Source organism: Mixophyes fleayi, chromosome 7 (assembly GCF_038048845.1).
Source record: "Mixophyes fleayi isolate aMixFle1 chromosome 7, aMixFle1.hap1, whole genome shotgun sequence".
NCBI classification, from domain to species: Eukaryota; Metazoa; Chordata; class Amphibia; order Anura; family Limnodynastidae; genus Mixophyes; species Mixophyes fleayi.
In genome coordinates, this window is record NC_134408.1 from 152,179,557 (window position 1) to 152,198,500 (window position 18,944).

The following is an 18,944-nucleotide window of genomic DNA, read 5'->3' on the forward strand; positions in this document are numbered from 1 at the left end:
ACTGTAATCAGCATATTTATTCTGCACAGAGCCAGCAGGATGAAGTGAGCCGCCCTTTAGGCTCCTCCGCTGTAGACTGGGAGTCAGAGGGGGTATCAAGGTCCTCAGCCTCCTCTAAATAAGGTGAATTGAGTGAGATGCAAGTGGATAAAGTGGTCTTAAAAAGAAAAACCTCTGCTAAATTATATGCCACACATTGGGCAATGAAACACAATCCTGAGGTGCAAAAATGTGCACAACTGGCCCTCTGATCGCACTAGATTATAACTGGCTTATTACATCCTACAGGATATTGTCACTGGCCTATAATGGGTTAATATTACTCTGTGTATTACACTCTAAGAGGCGTAATTAATGACATGTTACTTTTCACTGGCCATTATCACTTATTATTATTAATCATTACCAACTGCATGATGCACCCCGCTGGTCGTTATTATTGGTGTATAACACTCTACTGGGCAGAATTTGGACATATTGCAGCCTAATGGGTATTCTGGCATATTATATCACAGTTGCTACTATTATCATTTAACTCTGGCTCTGTGCGAAAACAGCCAAAGCCTTTTCACAAAAAACATTATGGGTCTGATTCAGGGTCGGACATAAATCTGTTTGCCTGACTCACGTATCGTGTGTGAAATAGCTCTGCGCCTGCTCAGAAAGGGGCCTTGTGCCAATGTACGCAATTCATGTCCTAATGCCAATGACACGACTGCCTACATCTTGAAGGGCGGGAAGAGCCAGACGGACGTGGGCCATGTACAGTAAGGCTATGACGTGGTCGTGCAGGTGCGGCTGATTCCAGTCCTGGGCTTCTGTAAAGTACCTTTTTTTTAGCTGTATCATTTGCACCAGTCACAGGGCAGTTAGTGATGACTGATAGTGATGACTGATACGGCATTGTCTTTTTTGGCGGAAAAGTACATGTATGTGTGCCACTAGCTAGCAGAGAACATGTATGTACAAGTAAGATAGACCATAAAAACGCAATGTATGTACAGCACGTATTAAGAACATCCAGATTTATAAAGTGTTTTTAAACCAATCATATTTTATTATTAATGATTATACTGTTTAGAGTTGTTCAATTATTTTATAATATAATATATTTTGTATGCGTTCTCATGTGACATTATATTGCACATATATATGTACGTATCCTGTACTGTGTCCTGTCTGTCTGTACACGGCCAGTAATGTACAGCCAGAGCTCACTTATACCCAGATTCAAATGAAATGTATGTCGAGATCCGTTTGGATCTGAATATGGTCGGAACTAAGTACAAGTTCTGTGCTCTTTTTTAAAATGTAAGTTGTAAGTTGTTTTACAATATGAATCGGGCCTATATATCTATGGTTTAACGCTGCTGGGGACTGAAATGTTGGGGGTATGGTCTGTCTGTCTGTCTGTCCCATATGTATATGAGCCCTAAGTTTAGATACTTTCTAACACTAGTAAAATACAAATATATAATAAGTGCTACAACTTAGTAAGTCTTTGTATTTTATTAAATAATGTTAAAATAATAATAATGTTAAAAAGCATCTAAAGCCAATAAAAGTCCCTAAAGCATCTGGGTCTAGGCGGCCCCCTGACCATTCAGTTACATTTCCCATACCGTCACTTCCACCAGTGGCTGCTGGTGTGGGCAGATGTTCCTGTGACATTGAGCCCATGTGATCAGTCAAAGCCAATGTACTGCAAGCGGCAGAATGATGATGTCACAGGAGCGCAGTGAGCATGCTCCCGCAGGACCTGGGCTATTCTCACTCTTGTTAATATCCCAGAAGCTGGATAAGCTCATGCAGCCATGTAAGAGGTGCATATAGAAAATACTACACAGCTGTAACACAGTGACTGTAACACTTCTGGTCTTGTCTTGTACCTGCTTCTGTACTTAGTGCAGGGAGACAGCGAGAGACAGGAAAACTGTGGAAACATTTAATTTTCAACTTCCCGGGAGAAAATGCCCGTTCCGTACAAAGCTCTTACAGGAAAAGCCAAACCTTATATATCTGTTCATATCTGTTATATTATCTGGTATCTGTTCACCCTGCTCCATAAATTAGGTTTATATCCTTTAATGTCTTACTATGTTACTCCAGGGATTTTATTCAGTATACGATTTAAAAGATGAATAAATATTGCCTAGTATGCATTAGGTTACAGTGTTCTGGTCGATGTGGAAATGTTCACTGTATTATTATCTGAGCCGGAAATAAACAACTTCCAAGAAGTGTAAAAGACAGTAAGTCAGGAAAGGGTTAACAGAATACCGTTTATAAGTTATATTAATCTGCACAGACGGAGAACTGTCCTTATTTTTCTTACAATGTGACTATTGTTTGCCAAGCCCAACATCTGTCACATATACCTGGAGGCAGCTGTGAATAGGATGTTCATTCTCACGTATCTACCACACTGGCATTTTGGACCTCAGGCCAATAACAGACTAGGGCCCCAGAACAATGGCACACTGACACTCGGGGCCCAGAACAATGGCACACTGACACTCGGGGGCCCCAGAACAATGGCACACTGACACTCGGGGGCCCAGAACAATGGCACACTGACACTCGGGAGCCCAGAACAATGGCACACTGACACTCCGGGCCTCGGAACAATGGCACACTGACACTCGGGGGCCTAGAACAATGGCACACTGACACTCCGGGCCTCGGAACAATGGCACACTGACTCTCGGGGGCCCAGAACAATGGCACACTGACTCTCGGGGGCCCAGAACAATGACATACTGACACTCAGGGCCCTGGATCATTGACACACTGACACTCCGGGCCCCGGATCATTGACACACTGACACTGGTCCAACGTAATGGTGAGTTATCCTTACTGCTCCAGGCCAGGTAAACATCACTCCACTGTCCCCGCGATTGTCAATTTGCGGCAATAAGGGATTTAAAAAAAAATTTGCTTTATCGACGTACAAAGGGGGCTATTGTAAGAATGGCTCCTAACTCTGAATTATTAGTATTTTCCCTGTCTCTTGTAAGAAAAATTGCTCAGGATGGATACGGTTGATATTCTATAAATGTCACTATCCCCAGCGGCCGGACAGCTTGATGTAATTAACATTCTCTTCCCCCTTTGATAAGAAAACTCTGATAACTTTATCAAGTGATCTTCTCCTCACCATGAATATGAACCATGACAGGATCCAGCATCTGATATAAACCACACAACGCCGTGTCTGCTCTGTGCTGCATATTCCTTTATGTAATCGCTTGTTTCACATCTGTTCTCTTTGTTACAGCTCAGTTGGTCCTTAAATGGGATTAGCTAGTCCTGTACAACCATATCCAGCATTAATAGTGGTCCAACTTCATTTAAAGAAACAGCACTGCACAGAGCCCATGTATATTCTGATATTTAGTGTATAGCTATAAACAGACAATCTTTAGCCCATTCAAGTTTAGTACAGATTTGTAAACATCCACAGGAAAGTCTCCGGCCACGCGCCGTCTTATTCACACTACGAGAGTCACTAAGGTGGTTTAATAACTGCAAATACTGAGAGCAGCCACATTAGTTTCCACATAGATTAAACAATCCCCCAAAATGGTGCCAAGTCCAGCCAGGGGCCCCAGAATCACACAGAACACCCCGGATGTCCTGTAAAACAAGAAGATCATTTACAGAAAAAGGGGGACAGTCAGAGGTGCTGATAGATTCATCGCCCCAATATGGGCACTGCGGTAGAGGCAGCTGCCTTGGACAGAGGAAAGTCTTCACAATATCAGGGTTTGGCAACCTAGGATCATTAGAGTTTGATGAACTCTATATCCAGGACTATAGTCACACTTTATGTAAACACTAATGATTGTGAGCTCATGGTCTCGGGAAGCTGCTAGAATATGTATGAAGCTGCGATTTTGCAAACTTGCCGAGACCCAAAGCAGAGTGTTGTTTCTGGCGATTTTCACAATGATCTCGGGCAAGTTTGACTAAAACGGCAGCAGGATAGGTGGTTTAAAATCGACACAAATTGCTGGAGATTGGATTTTGGAATCTCAAAACTGCAGGTTAACATATATGGCAACTTTGCACATAAAATTGCCAGTGATCTGGAGGGATTTGAAAGTTACTTCCTGGACTCTCTGATTTCTGATTTGGCTCCGACGTCACAGCTCCCTGCATTGCTAATCTACCTGCTTCTCCCTTTCAGGCTCCCGCAGGGCACCTAGTCGCCAGCACCAGCCTGAAGGGATCTACTTACTCTGCAGCTCACCTTGTATTACCTTCTCCTTCATATTTACAGACTGAAATGATCCCCTTATTCTGCAGTTATCCTTTAAATGGAATCCCGCACAGTCTGCATTTAGGAGAGACTTTCCTGCCCATGTTTCGCACCAAAGAGCCTTTCTGGCTGTATTTGACGTGGTCTGAACAACATTACAAACTGTTTCTGCGAAGAACTCGGCCGTGAGCTTTTTTAAAGCAGAGGAACTGAAGCAACAATCTCTACTCTTATGTGTTTTCTCTCTGAGGTGACATTGTAACTGGTTGCCCCATTCCTTCACTGCACTAGCTATAATGGTAAATATTCAGCTTAGAGGGCCCTGCAGAGGATTCCCAAGCTCTCTTTGATGAAGCCATGTAGCTGAAGAGAAAAGAGGCCTTTTTGGACACTTTGGCCAGAGCAACATTGCTTTTTGGGCATGAATTCCAATTCAAACAGGTGTCTGCTTTTCATTGGCTTAGTTATGAGAATTGATTTGGTGTTTTGTAGTCTCCTAATCTCCCTAAAATCAAAGGGGGAAAAAGGGAGGAAAGACAAAAAAGTGTCTGGCTGTCTAGTAAGAGAAGAGAAAGTCATCGCCGGAATATGTTTAGATTGCAAGCTCATGCGCTGCGTGCAGGAAAGAGGATAACAGCATCTTCTGGCACCTGCGCTCAGTGTGACCTTCAAATTAATTAGGGTACCCCACAGAACATAATTAGGCAACAGGAAGACACCGGGTTACAGGGGTAGTGAGGAGCATTTAACCTCTTCTGCTTCCTGTTCCTATCAGGTGGGAGGAACAAACTCATGGTTTATGGGCATTAATTATTATTATTATTATTATTAATTTTTATTTATAGGGCACCACTAGGTGCGGGATGGAGCATGAATAGAGAGGAGGGAGGAGATGTAGGGTGTAATATATTAGGACATAATATGGATAATTACGATTTGGGTGGAATATTCTGACTCAGATCCTGGTCCTAAAAGGTTACCTGGGGTGGGTTCAAGCAATTAGACAGGTCCTGTGACAAGGGGAGGGCTGATCATTATAACATAGGGGGCAAGACTCTACTCAGTGGCCTATTAGGAACATTTTAATAAAATGCAGGTGACCCAGCCCAGGTAGCCCAATACTGCTCCTAGGTAGCCCAATACTGCTCCTAGGTAGCCCAATACTGCTCCTCTCCTAAGTCCTGTAAATTTGTATGTGAAAAAGTGGGAGTGAGGGGAGCAGCGGGAACTGCTGGATAGTCTGAATCCTGGGAGTCCCCAGAATCCTATAGAGGGGCAGTCTGATGAGATCACAGAATACATACCCTGTGCTCCAGGAGGTGAGGTATGAGAAGAGGACGCCATTCACGCCATTAAGTGGGTGGAGCAATGTGTATGACGATGACAATTGTATCATCTTCTATTACAGCACATCCCCGCTAACCTTCCCGGAGTCCCATTGGTCCACCCCTAAATTTGTCTGCACATTTTAATTTGAGTGACCACCCACCCCACCCCCACCCCCGCAACATGGTTTTGCCAAGGTCCTAAATTGCCCCTTTTAACTGAATTTACTCCTAACTCTAAATGAGGTCCAGTAGGGGTTAAATTTGTGGCCTTGCAGATGGAGGTTCCAATATAACCGAAGCAGCTCGTACCTCCACATCCAGCCTTGTCCAGTGTGTGTTTATGGCCCTGTACAGAGTTGATATTGGGTGGCGGAGCTTCTCTGACTTGCATTACTCTGGTGAAAGACAAGAGAAGTAATCTAACTAGAATTCCTTGTGTAAAGCTTAATCCTTCACTTGTTGGTTCTGTGGGATCACTCATGTTATAACTAGCCAGGAGTATGTGAATACCTGCTGCTATAAAGTAGCTATTACTGCAGTAATAATGTTGGAGGGCTCACTATAACCGTTATGGGTGCACTCTGTGTTTCATACCTTCAGACAGATGGAGGATTTCTAATGGATGGAAACGTCCCTATACGATGAGCCTCCTGCTGATCTCCTTCACCTTGTACTGAGTACAACCGTTCTGTGCAACATTCATTGACAATATTCTATTACAGCCGTTCTCCTGCTTAGGATGAATTCTCCTTATTTACAAGGGGGGCCGTTGTTGTAGAACATAGACGGAGAGGTGTGAAGCGAGATGGTGGAAGGGTCACATTGTCCTCACCTCTGATGAGCTTTGTTATATAAATATATTTGCCTCTTGCAGCTGTTTCATGAGGATGTATGTACAATTATTCATCAGCACATGGAGGCATGAACCGCTAATTTATGGACCGAATGATTGATAACATTAAAGCATTTCATTGGTGGATTGAAAAAATGGAGTCTGACAAGTCCTCTTTACAGGTATAGCCTGTGTCAGCTTCAATCCCTTACACATTGATTGGAGCATACAGTGTAGTCAGAGGCTCATAAGGTGTAACTGACAATGGTGTATGAAGATCCCTCTATCGGTATATTTACTCTCATCGTGTCGGCGGCTCTATTCCCTGTTGTGCAGACTTTATGGCACAACAGGAAATGATGTGATACTGAAATGAATGATTAGTATTTTAAATGAGCCACACGTGTCGTTCACCCCAGGAAAGGAAATGTTTCATCCCATTCGAGGCCAAGCTAAAAAATTAATTTCTTAGAGAGTGCGTCTAGTGAACCATCAGACATCGGACCTTTGCCTCAATACCTTAAAAAAAAGTCACCAAACTGGTCTTTTCCTTTGACAATAACTGTCTGTTTGAACCGCTGATTGTACAGCAGCTGAGAATGCAGACGTGTTGTAACCTAGTTGTGGAGGTGACTTCCGGCACATTAGTCAGCCCACGTGGAATGGAAGTACCAGACATCCTGCTCAGGACAAATACAGAAGTGGAAGCTGCTCAATCAATTTATAGGCTATAGCAGGTGCTTCAGGGAAAAGGTGCTGGGGGAAAATGTTGTGTATCTGCTCAGGACAGCCACCTAATACAGCCTGCAGTAGACTTGATATAAGCATCTCAAATAGAACAATATGGTTGTAAAATGACTCAAAACATATTTGTAGATTTTTAGTCGTCTTCAAAGACCACCAGGATTACGTCTGGAGTGTGAAGGATTTGCCACGTTAGTATTGGGCACAGATGTAGGGGTGTAGGGTTGGCGCTCCCCAGCAAGCACTCTACAACGTGACCTATTCCCACTCACCAATGACAGAACCCGCTGTATAAAAAAAAAGACACAGGCAAGCGGAGAGCGCTCTCTATAGAAAGCATGCATTGTGCTTTATTTATAACGTGAGGAACCACAGCTGTAGTGTTCTCATCAACGCAAATTGTCAGACTTAATAAACTGGCGAAAAATAATAGTGAATTTTCATTAAAATAAAAAAATATAGCCAAGCACATATTAGAATTCGTGAGAAAAGCTTTGTACACTTACAAAACCCCTTCCATATATGGATGCGGTGACAATCCTGTGGTTGCAGAACGTATCCGGCAGGATGGCAGAATTGGAACATGCTTTTCTCAAAGCCTCGAGCGCCCGACTGCGTTAACCCCGTCTTTCCCACAAGAGACGGGTCTACTGTGAGTTTAAATTAAAATATATATGAACAGCATTATCATTAATAACCAAAACAGAAGATCAGAATGGATACGCCAAGTACAACCTAACGTCCTCATCCTGGTACACAGCAATTACCGTAACACTGTATTTATATGTTAAATGATATGGTCAATCTTTAATCTATTCAAGTTCGGCACAACTGTGTTTCAATGCATGTAGCACAAGTCTTAATAGCTTTGCTGTGAAACCAGATAACCGTGATTATTTCATTTGTCTCATATTGATTGAGGAAACGATTCCTACAAATGCTGTATGTGCCAGATCTAGTGTTTAAAGCATTTGGGGAACTATTAAAAGACTGATAACATGATCATTGTTACCTCCCTCCAATCTCATATATTAACTTAGGAGAGAGAACGAGATGCATAATTATATACACACAGTGCGGCACACAGACAACATCTGATATATTCTCCATAAAACAACAAAATAACAAAGTGCTGATATTGTGAAAGCAGAGTGTGAGCACTTATCAGAAGAGAAAGTCCTTAATCCTCGACAGAGAAGATGAATACTGAATAATTGCTATTTAGGGCAAAGCGGCTTCCCATATCCTAACAGTAAACACAATTTATAGCTGGGAAATACTGCATTATATGGCAGGAACAGTAAATAGGGACCCGGGATCAGTCCGTATGAACATAGTAATCCAAACAAATGGATATTGTATAAATTTAGGATTCTAATTTGTCACGACCGATGCGCCCTCATTTTAATGATGGATATCAGATAATCTTCAAAACGGGTTGGTCATATCTCACTACCGATAAACTACAAGTCCCAGCATGCTTTGTTAGTTAGCAGGGTTAAAACATTTGGCGAATCTCAAATGACCTATCCCCGATTTACAGAGTCTGAAGACATCGAATTCTGTGTGCATGATTATATCAGATATTTACATCTAGACAATAGGGAAGATTAGTTCCAGAGACCCTCTATGTTTTTGCAGATGATTATTGTGTTATGTAATAGGGGATGAACGGAACTCAGATAACCCTATTACCATCATTTTGTGTCTCCTGCGCAGATTTGAGATCTGTTTATGTCGGACACAAGTCTCCCCCACACTTTACATTATTGGACCAGGCCAATGCTCTGCTTGTGGACAGGAATAGCGCAGCTGCCTCTGGGTTCCACAGAAAATAACACAGAAAAAGATAAATAATCTAATAGTCTAATTCCAGCCAGGGAAGTTTCAGGGACTATCACTTATATAACGTTAAAGAATAGACGAATCTGGCAATTCACCAAATGCAGACAGGAAGTAATAAAGTGGGTTCTATAATCCAATACTGGGCTCTAAAACTAGCCCCAGTACGTTGGCAATAAAAGGCAATGCGGTAACTCTTAGTGATTATAGGGGTGGAAGCATTCACACTGCAGCTCGGGCCACTCACACCCCACCCCAAGACATTCGCCAGACCCCTCATCCCAAGACATTCACCCTACCCCTCATCCCAAGACATTCACCCTACATCCCACTCCCAAGACAATCGCCCTACCCTTCACCCCAAGACATTCACCCCAAGACATTCACTCTACATCCCATCCCAAGACATTCACCCTACATCCCATCCCAAGACATTCACCCTACCCCTCACCCCAAGACATTCACCCTACATCCCACCCCAAGACATTCGCTCTACATCCCACCCCAAGAAGTTCATCCTACATTCCATCCCAAGACATTCACCCTACCTCTCACTCCAAGACATTCACCCTACATCCCACCGCAAAACATTCACCCTACATCCCACCGCAAAACATTCACCCTACATCCCATCCCAAGAAGTTCATCCTACATTCCATCCCAATACATTCACCCTACATCCCATCCCAATACATTCACCCTACCCTTCACCCCAAGACATTCATCCTACATTCCGTCCCAAGACATTCACTCTACCTCTCACCCCAACACATTCACCCCACCTCTCATCCCATGTGAGTCACACTGCAATACATCCTGGGCCATTTATTCTGTACTTCATCCCAGCCATGGATAGGTTGTGGTCAATCTGTTCCCTAGAAAGTCTCTTTCCCCTCTACAATCACAGATGAGAGTAATTATTCTGCATATTATGGCTGAGCAGTGATAATGCCCTTGGAAATAGGAATAAGTCTCATTTAATCTGGCTGAGGACATGCTCTTCAAACAGCGGGATCTAAATATGACTTCCAGCTTCTCTGAATTAGTGTCTTTCCGGGATCTGAATGAGAATGTCCCTTTGTAGTTTGTGGCTAGAAATAAGTCCGATACGGAATATTTATTCACTCCTCTTCCTCCTCCTCTTCTTCCTCCTCCTCTTCTTCTTCCTCCTCTTCTTCAGCCATCACCTCCACAATGAGCTCTGCAGTGCAGGACACCTCACCCTGGCTGTTGATGGCTTTGCAGATGTATTTGGCATCATCATCTCCGCACACCTCAGAGATAGTGAGGGAGCAGTTCCCATCCTCATCGTATTCTATCTGGAAATGACGGGACTCCTTGATGGGCTGCTCATCCTTGTACCAAATCACCTCCGGGTCAGGATGACCTGCAGCATAGAGAGAGGGGGGATGGTCAGCTCAGATCCACAAACCATGGTGCACATTACACAATGTCTGACCGATATGACAATCACCTTCAATCCTGCAGTCAAACCTGGCCGCGCTTCCTTCTACAACCTCAATATCCAATATGGTCCTGGTGAAAAATGGCTTCTTAGGAGGTCGCTCCTCAGACACAGATTCCAGGAAAGCCTGATTGTCCTCTGTAAGAAGATGCCAGCGTTACTAATACTCTCACGTATGATAATACTATATATTACTACCACCAAGCAGAACAGATGAAGTGGACTTGGGGCAGACAGCGACCTTCCCATTTCTTTGGTTTGGGATTTTTAGATATAATTGTAAATGACATAGGGGTCAGCAGGAGGTGTAGTTAAAGTCAGTAGGGTAAGTTGTTACATTCTAGAGCAACAGTCCCTATCACTGAAGGGAGATCCCTGATCACTGGGGCGGAATGTTGGGGACTCCGCAGCCGCTTACAGACTGTTTTTACCCCTTCCTAGGAATAATTAGTATATAAAAGTGATATTAATTCTTTTATAAAACAATGAGTTCCGACGTTGCCACTTATTATCAGTGATTTATGATGTCATAACATCAGCGCTCATTAGGAAAAAATGTGTATTGGAAGAAATAACGCCCCCCTCCTTACTGCAACTTGTTACGGATATTATAAGTCACCTCAGAGCTCCATATAACGTACAGTGGAGGTGCGTTATCCCATATCGTACAGGCATTCGCAGTACGTGACCTCACCTTCGCCTCCTTCCCCCTCTGCAGGTAACGGGCTGGTGGGGGAACTCCCAGACGATTTTCTAGCACTCAGTCCAGAGATCATCGCCATGGACGACAAACGTCCGATAGCGCGCACGGCGTGGCCCGTTTTCTGAAACAAGAAGGGTATGTGGACTTATATGACAGGGCACTTCCATGACGCACATTAGATTTATTTCCTGTCATCCAAACATTAATGTAGACAAATATACTGGAATAACAAGCAAACGTCACACCGGAAACATTGTATTTTGGGACTGAGTGATTTTTTGTGAATGAGGCATTTGGTGAACCTATAAACATTATTTAAATATCTCTAAATTATATCCACATACAAACAAAAGTAAATAAAGGAACGATAAATGCCAACCTGAGATCTGATCTGTTCATTTGGATGAAATATAATGCTCATTTATACTGCAGTATTAGAGCTTAGATCACTGAAATGGTTTTATAAATCTGTGCACAGATATTATTTCTACAATTCTATTTATTTGTAGCTGTAGTTTATTAAGAGAAGTTACATTTAAACAGTATGAATTCTTTTTAGTCCTATCCTTAGATGAAGAGATGGTAAAGTTTGGGATGTATTTGGAAATAAGGGAGGAGATGGAGCAGTGTTAGAAAGATTGACAGATTGCGTTGGGTACAAACGGAGCGCGGTTCTGTTAGACAAATGGCAACAGCGCCCGGCATTGATCCTGTCTTCACGTAATCTATGTCTGTATCATTGTGGCAGCCATAATGTGGGTTCCGTTTGAGATTGCAGCTTAATAATTTAAAACAAGACAATGACATCACCGAGGCAATATGTGCCCCGTATTTGTGAGGTACCAAATGATTGGTGGAACCAATCATATAGCTTGAGGTACTATATACGCCCGTGGTACTATATACGCCCGAGGTACTATATACGCCCGAGGCACTATATACGCCCGAGGCACTATATACGCCCGAGGTACTATATACGCCCGAGGCACTATATACGCCCGTGGTACTATATACGCCCGAGGTACTATATACGCCCGAGGTACTATATACGCCCGTGGTACTATATACGCCCCAGGTACTATATACGCCCCAGGTACTATATACGCCCCAGGTACTATATACGCCCCAGGTACTATATACGCCCGTGGTACTATATACGCCCGAGGTACTATATACGCCCGTGGTACTATATACGCCCGAGGTACTATATACACCCGTGGTACTATATACGCCCGTGGTACTATATACGCCCGTGGTACTATATACACCCGTGGTACTATATACGCCCGTGGTACTATATACGCCCGTGGTACTATATACGCCCGAGGTACTATATACGCCCGGGGTACTATATACGCCCGTGGTACTATATACGTCCCAGGTACTATATACGCCCGTGGTACTATATACACCATAGTAATTCTGTGTGTGCCGGTTGTACGAGCGCCAGTGAATACTCACCTGCCATTTCCGCCGAGCCATGTACTTCTTCATCCTGTCCTTAGAGAGCTTCTTGGCCTCCATAGTGTTGGTGTCCTGCTGCAGCCAGGAGTGCTGTAGACACTGAGTGCAGTTTAAACGCTGTCTAGTGAGAGAGAAACATAATACAGAAATTACCATCATGACGGCTCCCTGGGCGTACGCTGCCCGCAGAGCATTGTGCCCGCGCTACGTGTACTTCTCTTATTTACTGACATAGGTAAGATGTCAACGGACACGATGCCAAACACCAGGTGACTGACAGACCGTTGATATTAAAATCCAAAGCAAAATGAAATATAACAACACGTCCTGCATTATTTAGGCAACTAATCCAACTAAAGCCGCGCACAGGGTGTAACTTACTGTTACAACTATTACTGCTCAACCACCATGAAAATGTGACTTTTAATATCTATACACAGAGTGAAATACATTCCCAATATCCTTTTTTTTTTTTAAACCGCATCTTCCCCAAACAAACGCTTCTGATCTTACTGAGCCTCCTAGCGGGAGGCTGCTATCAGTGGTGTTAATAATAAAGGTGTCTGGGGATATACCAGAGGCATCATGTGACTTGAGCAATCCCGTGATTGAGTGATACCTCTGATAGATCCCCAGGAATACGTAAAGTGCTGGAACATTTCAATTGTTAGCAAAACCAACTAGGAAAAGGTTCTATCCAATATTTCTCAGACATAATTAGTGGATCCGTCACACAGCAGAGTCAGCCCTTTCTTTTAGGGCTTAACCAATATTCAAATGCAGCCTATCATTAACTAGGAACAAATTCAATTGGTTCTCATTCATATTGGTGGTGCCTCCACGCTATGTAAGTGACACATTACCCTATAATTTCACTATAATTTCAAGATATTTCCTTTTAATTGTTCTTTTGAAGCAGACAACATCTAAAATAAAATATTAATTACTTCATGTCTTTCTTTAGTAGACTGCTGATCAAATTCTTTGCATCCTCCGATATCTCATCAAAGGCTTCATCGTCGAAGTCCCAGGTAGCAGAGGTAACGTTGGCCAATGTCTCATTATCGTTATCACCCATAAAAGGAGAAAGACCACTCACCCTAAAAGAGAAACACACTAAATTGCCCTTTATTGAACATAATCAGCCAGAATGTGCTGACTGTTTTATTTAATTTTTTTCCCTCTTTCGTTGCTCAAACACTTTTACTTGTAAAATGAGAGCACATATAAGTGATGGTGGAGTGTATTATATATTATAGTACAAATATTTACATTACACTTCCACAAGCCACAAGAGGGCAGCGTCTAACAACACAGAGCAGACTACAGGATACAATGTATCCCCATGGGAATGTCTGTAAACTAATCTTAAATTGTTGTTTTAATTGGTGTAGAAATAGTTTGGTAATTAAATGTGAATTTTCCTTCTCTTAAACATTACACCGAAACATGACAGCACATTATTTGCATAAGACTTTGCTGCGTGAATTCTGGAAGCAGCCTTATCTAGAGCTGTTTTGTTCCAAATTCTTTTCTAAATAATCAACACAAATATTTTAAAGGTTTTCTCATGACAGTTCCACAACAGTTTAATTTAGAGTTTATTAATTAATGACAAGATCATTTCACACTGGTGCATCCTGTACGTTTGGTGGCACCATACATAGAATCAGCTTCTGTCACTTAATCCAGGAAACATTGTACATTTCTGTATCATACAGGACATCTCTCCTTGTGCTATAAATGTTCTGCCCTGTTCCATGGATCTCGGCTGCCCGGCTGCCTGTCCCTCGCTGCCGTCCTAACCACCATGTAAAGCAGTAATGGGACAGGATCCGTTCTGACAGATAGTGGAAACAATTTCTTGTTTGGAATGTAAAAGTAAACTCTGTAACAGCAGCCGAGGGCAGGAGATCTACCCGCGGGGCAGTAACTGCCCCCCGCCCCCGCTGGCGCACATAGGTCACACGATTTGCTGGACAGAGTGTGGAGAGTGCGGGGATCACGTAGGGAAGAACATGATACACGCCAGCAGGACAGAAACATTGTAACTTACAGAATGTAGCAGATGACTCCGATGCTCCACATGTCAGTGGCGTACCCAATGGGCTCATAGTTAATCACTTCAGGGGCCACAAATTCAGGGGTTCCAAATAGAACTTTTAGATTTGGTGTATTCTCTGCAATACGAAAGCAGGGTTATAATCACCGAGAACCATCACATGTGCTCACACACAGAAACATACAGATACACGCACACACACACAGAAACATACACACATGCACATGCACGCACGCACACACACACACATGCACGCACGCACGCACGCACATACAGAAACATACAGATACACGCACACACACACACAGAAACATACACACATGCACGCACGCACACACACACACATGCACGCACGCACATACAGAAACATACAGATACACGCACATACACACATGCACACACACACAGAAACATACAGACACACACACACACACACACGCACATACACACACACACAGAAACATACAGACACGCACATACATACACACACACACACACACAGAAACATACAGACACGCACATACACACACACACACACACACACACAGAAACATACAGACACGCACATACACACACACATGCACACCTCCAGTTAAATGTAACATTTTTGGATAGCCAGCCATAGAACTATAAGTCCCAGAATTCTATAAACTATTAAACTATCACAAACACCTCCCCGAACTTTGCTACTATGGTACGCTGGGAGTTTTTTATGGTCTAGAGCAGGCCGGGTCAACCTGTGGTTCTCCAGGTGTTGTGAAACTACAAGTCCCAGCATGCCCTGTCAGCGACCTGATAACCACAGAAATAAACGACACAGTCACATCATATAAAATATATATATATAACAAGCACAAGATGACAAACGTAGTAACGATCTTACTGCCGTTATATTATTACAGCTCCCGCTATCTCACCCCACACTGTAGGGTGATATCTAACCAGAGGTAATTCTCTGGTTCTGGACGTAGCTACCACCACTAATGTCATGAAAATATAAACCTATGAAGAGTTAAAGAGGAAACTCGCCGCCAGTTTATCTGACATGAAGTTTACTTGAGCCATTAACCAGACCAAAAAAGGGCAGAAATGAAATCCCATCACTTAAGGAAGAATTTCCAACCATAATAACAGCCCTAATGAGCAGCAAAGAGCAGACGGGACGGGGTCAGTGAGCTGATCTGTCCCTGCAGGAAGATGGGATCTCTGCTTACATTATACTGAGCTTATGTGGCTGTGAGGGGGTGTTTATGGCCTATAAAGGCTAAAGTTATGAACCCATTTAATATATGAATTAGAGGCAGAGAAGGTGCAGTGCAGGAGCCCACTCCCCTGAGATTAGGTACACACAGTACCGGAGGAAGCCCCCTATACTGACAGGGACAGTACCGGAGGAAGCCCCCCTATACTGACAGGGACAGTACCGGAGGAAGCCCCCCTACACTGACAGGGACAGTACCGGAGGAAGCCCCCCTATACTGATAGGGACAGTACCGGAGGAAGCCCCCCTATACTGACAGGGACAGTACCGGAGGAAGCCCCCCTATACTGACAGGGACAGTACCGGAGGAAGCCCCCCTATACTGACAGGGACAGTACCGGAGGAAGCCCCCCTATACTGACAGGGACAGTACCGGAGGAAGCCCCCCTATACTGACAGGGACAGTACCGGAGGAAGCCCCCCTATACTCGCATACAATTCTGGAGGAAGTGAATACAAACACATGGATATTATAATATTGTAAATGCTGTGAGGTTGAATTAAAGGGGTATCTGCCTAAAAATAATAGTTTTACAGTAACTCCCCCACGTCTGCCCAACGAATAGAGCTACGAGTGTCCCGAGACCCCAGAGTTGAAAAGTTCTGCATAAAGAAGACTTCTCACAAGCTGAAAGTAAATTCAGATCACTGAACGCAGCTGACGGACGGCTGCCGCAGATTGTCCAATCACACAACGATGCAGTGCCCGGGGGTCAGTACAGTCTGATCCACAGATGTCTATTACATTGCTCCCCGTGGTTGTAAATGTCATGTGTAGGTGAAGAATGAGAATTGGGACATTTTGTTGAGCTGCAGATCTACATGATCAGATCACATATAACAATGTAACTCAACTGATCACACAGGTTATTATACACATTACAGATGTAGGAGTTCTGCAAATACTAAAGAGTTACCGTATAAACTGCAGCTGCCACATACTGTCAACTGGTGGATGATGAGGACAATAATAAACATCAACGGTGCCAGTAATTATATCAATACTACTAATAATAAGTATAATAATATAGAATAATAAGAATAATAACAGAATAATAATATAAGTTTAATAATATAGTATAATAATAAGTATAATATAGAATAATAATAATATAAGTATAATAATATATAATAATAACACATAATGTAGAACATATCCGCACGTGTTCTCTGATACATACGTGTGACACGCTTGCTGTAACACCATACAGACAGACAGACGTCCACTCACCTAGTCTCCTGGCCAGGCCAAAGTCGATGAGTTTTATTTTGGTCCCGGTCTTGTTGACGCACATGATGTTCTCTGGTTTTAGATCCAGGTGGACAATCTGCTGCTTGTGGATAAACTCCACGCCTTCCGATATCTGCTTCATGTACTTAATGACTTCTCTTTCCGTCAACTCAAAATCCTCATCAATGATCCTCTCGAACAGTTCTCCTCCCGAAACCCTGCGGAACGTAACCCACCGTCATCAGACACAGAGCACAGAAGACGACGGACAATCTGGTTGGCATCACCCACATTGACTCGGGCAGCCGCCAAGGGGCACTGATCAAGCAACATAACGTTATAAGACGTGCACAACCCTACACCCTGCAGGGTGAGAGACGTCCAGGTCGGCAGATTTCAGTTCATAAATATAAATCAGATTAGTTTGTCTGACACCACAGTGGCCTATATGACCCTTATACTTAGTGAGAACACGGATGTACAGTGTATGGGGAAAGACGATCAGCTGACAATCTGCTGCTGTGCGTGAAACGTACATTGGGAATCAGTCTGCACAGTTTCCCTAACTTGGTTTTATACATCATTTATTAACTTATATCTTATGCAATTAATATCTGTCTTAGCTAAAGTATTTTCATATACATTGTGGGATATATATGTAAATTGGTGCATATGAAAAAAGGTCCTGTAACCGGTATCATCCAGAGAACCTGATTGGATGCTATGGTTTACAGTACCTTTTTATAATGCACCAGTCTTCATACACCGAACATGTTACACGCTGACCTACAGACATGTTACACGCTGACCTACAGACATGTTACACGCTGACCTACAGACATGTTACACGCTGACCTACAGACATGTTACACGCTGACCTACAGACATGTTACCGCTCACTTACAGCTCTAGAACCATCACCATGTCACTCTTAGACTCGAAGGCGTCCACGCACTGGACAAGTTTGGGGTGATGCAGACAGTTCATGATGTCGATTTCCTGCCTGATGCTCTCCTTGTCCTTGGCAGAATAGGCTTTGAAGAATTTTCCTGCCCACACCTTCTTAGTTTTCTTGTCGACGAGTCGGAACACTTGTCCGAATTTCCCCCTAGAAGAGTGAGAACATTTCATGGCAATCGGAGACGGAACACAAGATGCTGCTCGGATTCTGGAATTCATGGAACGATTCTACTAGATGTAGAGACAAAGACAGAGTTGGATATAGAATTGCAGCCCCCAGATCTCAGCACGTGATGGACAAAGATTCGGCAACAAGGATAAAAGGAATCTTAGATTTATATGTTACGTTAATGATGAGGTGATGGATGAAATTGTATATGTGCTAATTCAAGTGCTCTCAACAGCTTAATATATACAAAAGAAAGATGAGGTTTAATTCTCACAGCAAGAACGTAAATATAAATCTTCTTGTTTAGAGTCAGTGTAATCACTGAACGCTGCCATATTTCTCTGAAAGTCCCTCTGTATTCTAAGTATATTTGGCAATGTATGCTTAGGCAGTCTGCGGCTTTCCAGCTGTTGTGGAACTACAAGTATCAGCATGCTGATACTTGTCAGACATTCTGCCATCATTTGTCCTTTATAACAATGTCATCTATTTGGTTTAGTTCCAATCGGAATCCTGGTGAGACGGTGAAAGTTCTGAGCTGGCACAAGACTCTGCCCGCACATATGGGAGACTTTAAATACAGAATGTGCCACAGGGAGAGACACAAGTGGTGGGAACTGA

The 18,944-nt window shown here is 43.1% G+C and overlaps 1 protein-coding gene across 3 annotated transcripts in view; it reads right to left on the minus strand.

The window, feature by feature from the left end:
• Nucleotides 1-7,490: 7,490 nt before the first annotated feature.
• MYLK (myosin light chain kinase) overlaps nt 7,491-18,944 on the minus strand; it is a 148,981-nt gene continuing 137,527 nt past the window's right edge. For all 3 annotated transcript variants that reach the window (XM_075181182.1, XM_075181180.1, XM_075181181.1), the window contains 8 exons: nt 18,099-18,302; nt 17,195-17,412; nt 14,697-14,820; nt 13,588-13,740; nt 12,638-12,761; nt 11,168-11,297; nt 10,483-10,611; nt 7,491-10,395 (listed from right to left, as the gene is read on the minus strand). In XM_075181182.1, the coding sequence (XP_075037283.1) occupies nt 10,130-10,395; nt 10,483-10,611; nt 11,168-11,297; nt 12,638-12,761; nt 13,588-13,740; nt 14,697-14,820; nt 17,195-17,412; nt 18,099-18,302 (1,348 nt within the window). In that variant the 3' untranslated portion in view covers nt 7,491-10,129. The remainder of the gene's footprint in view (nt 10,396-10,482; nt 10,612-11,167; nt 11,298-12,637; nt 12,762-13,587; nt 13,741-14,696; nt 14,821-17,194; nt 17,413-18,098; nt 18,303-18,944) is intronic.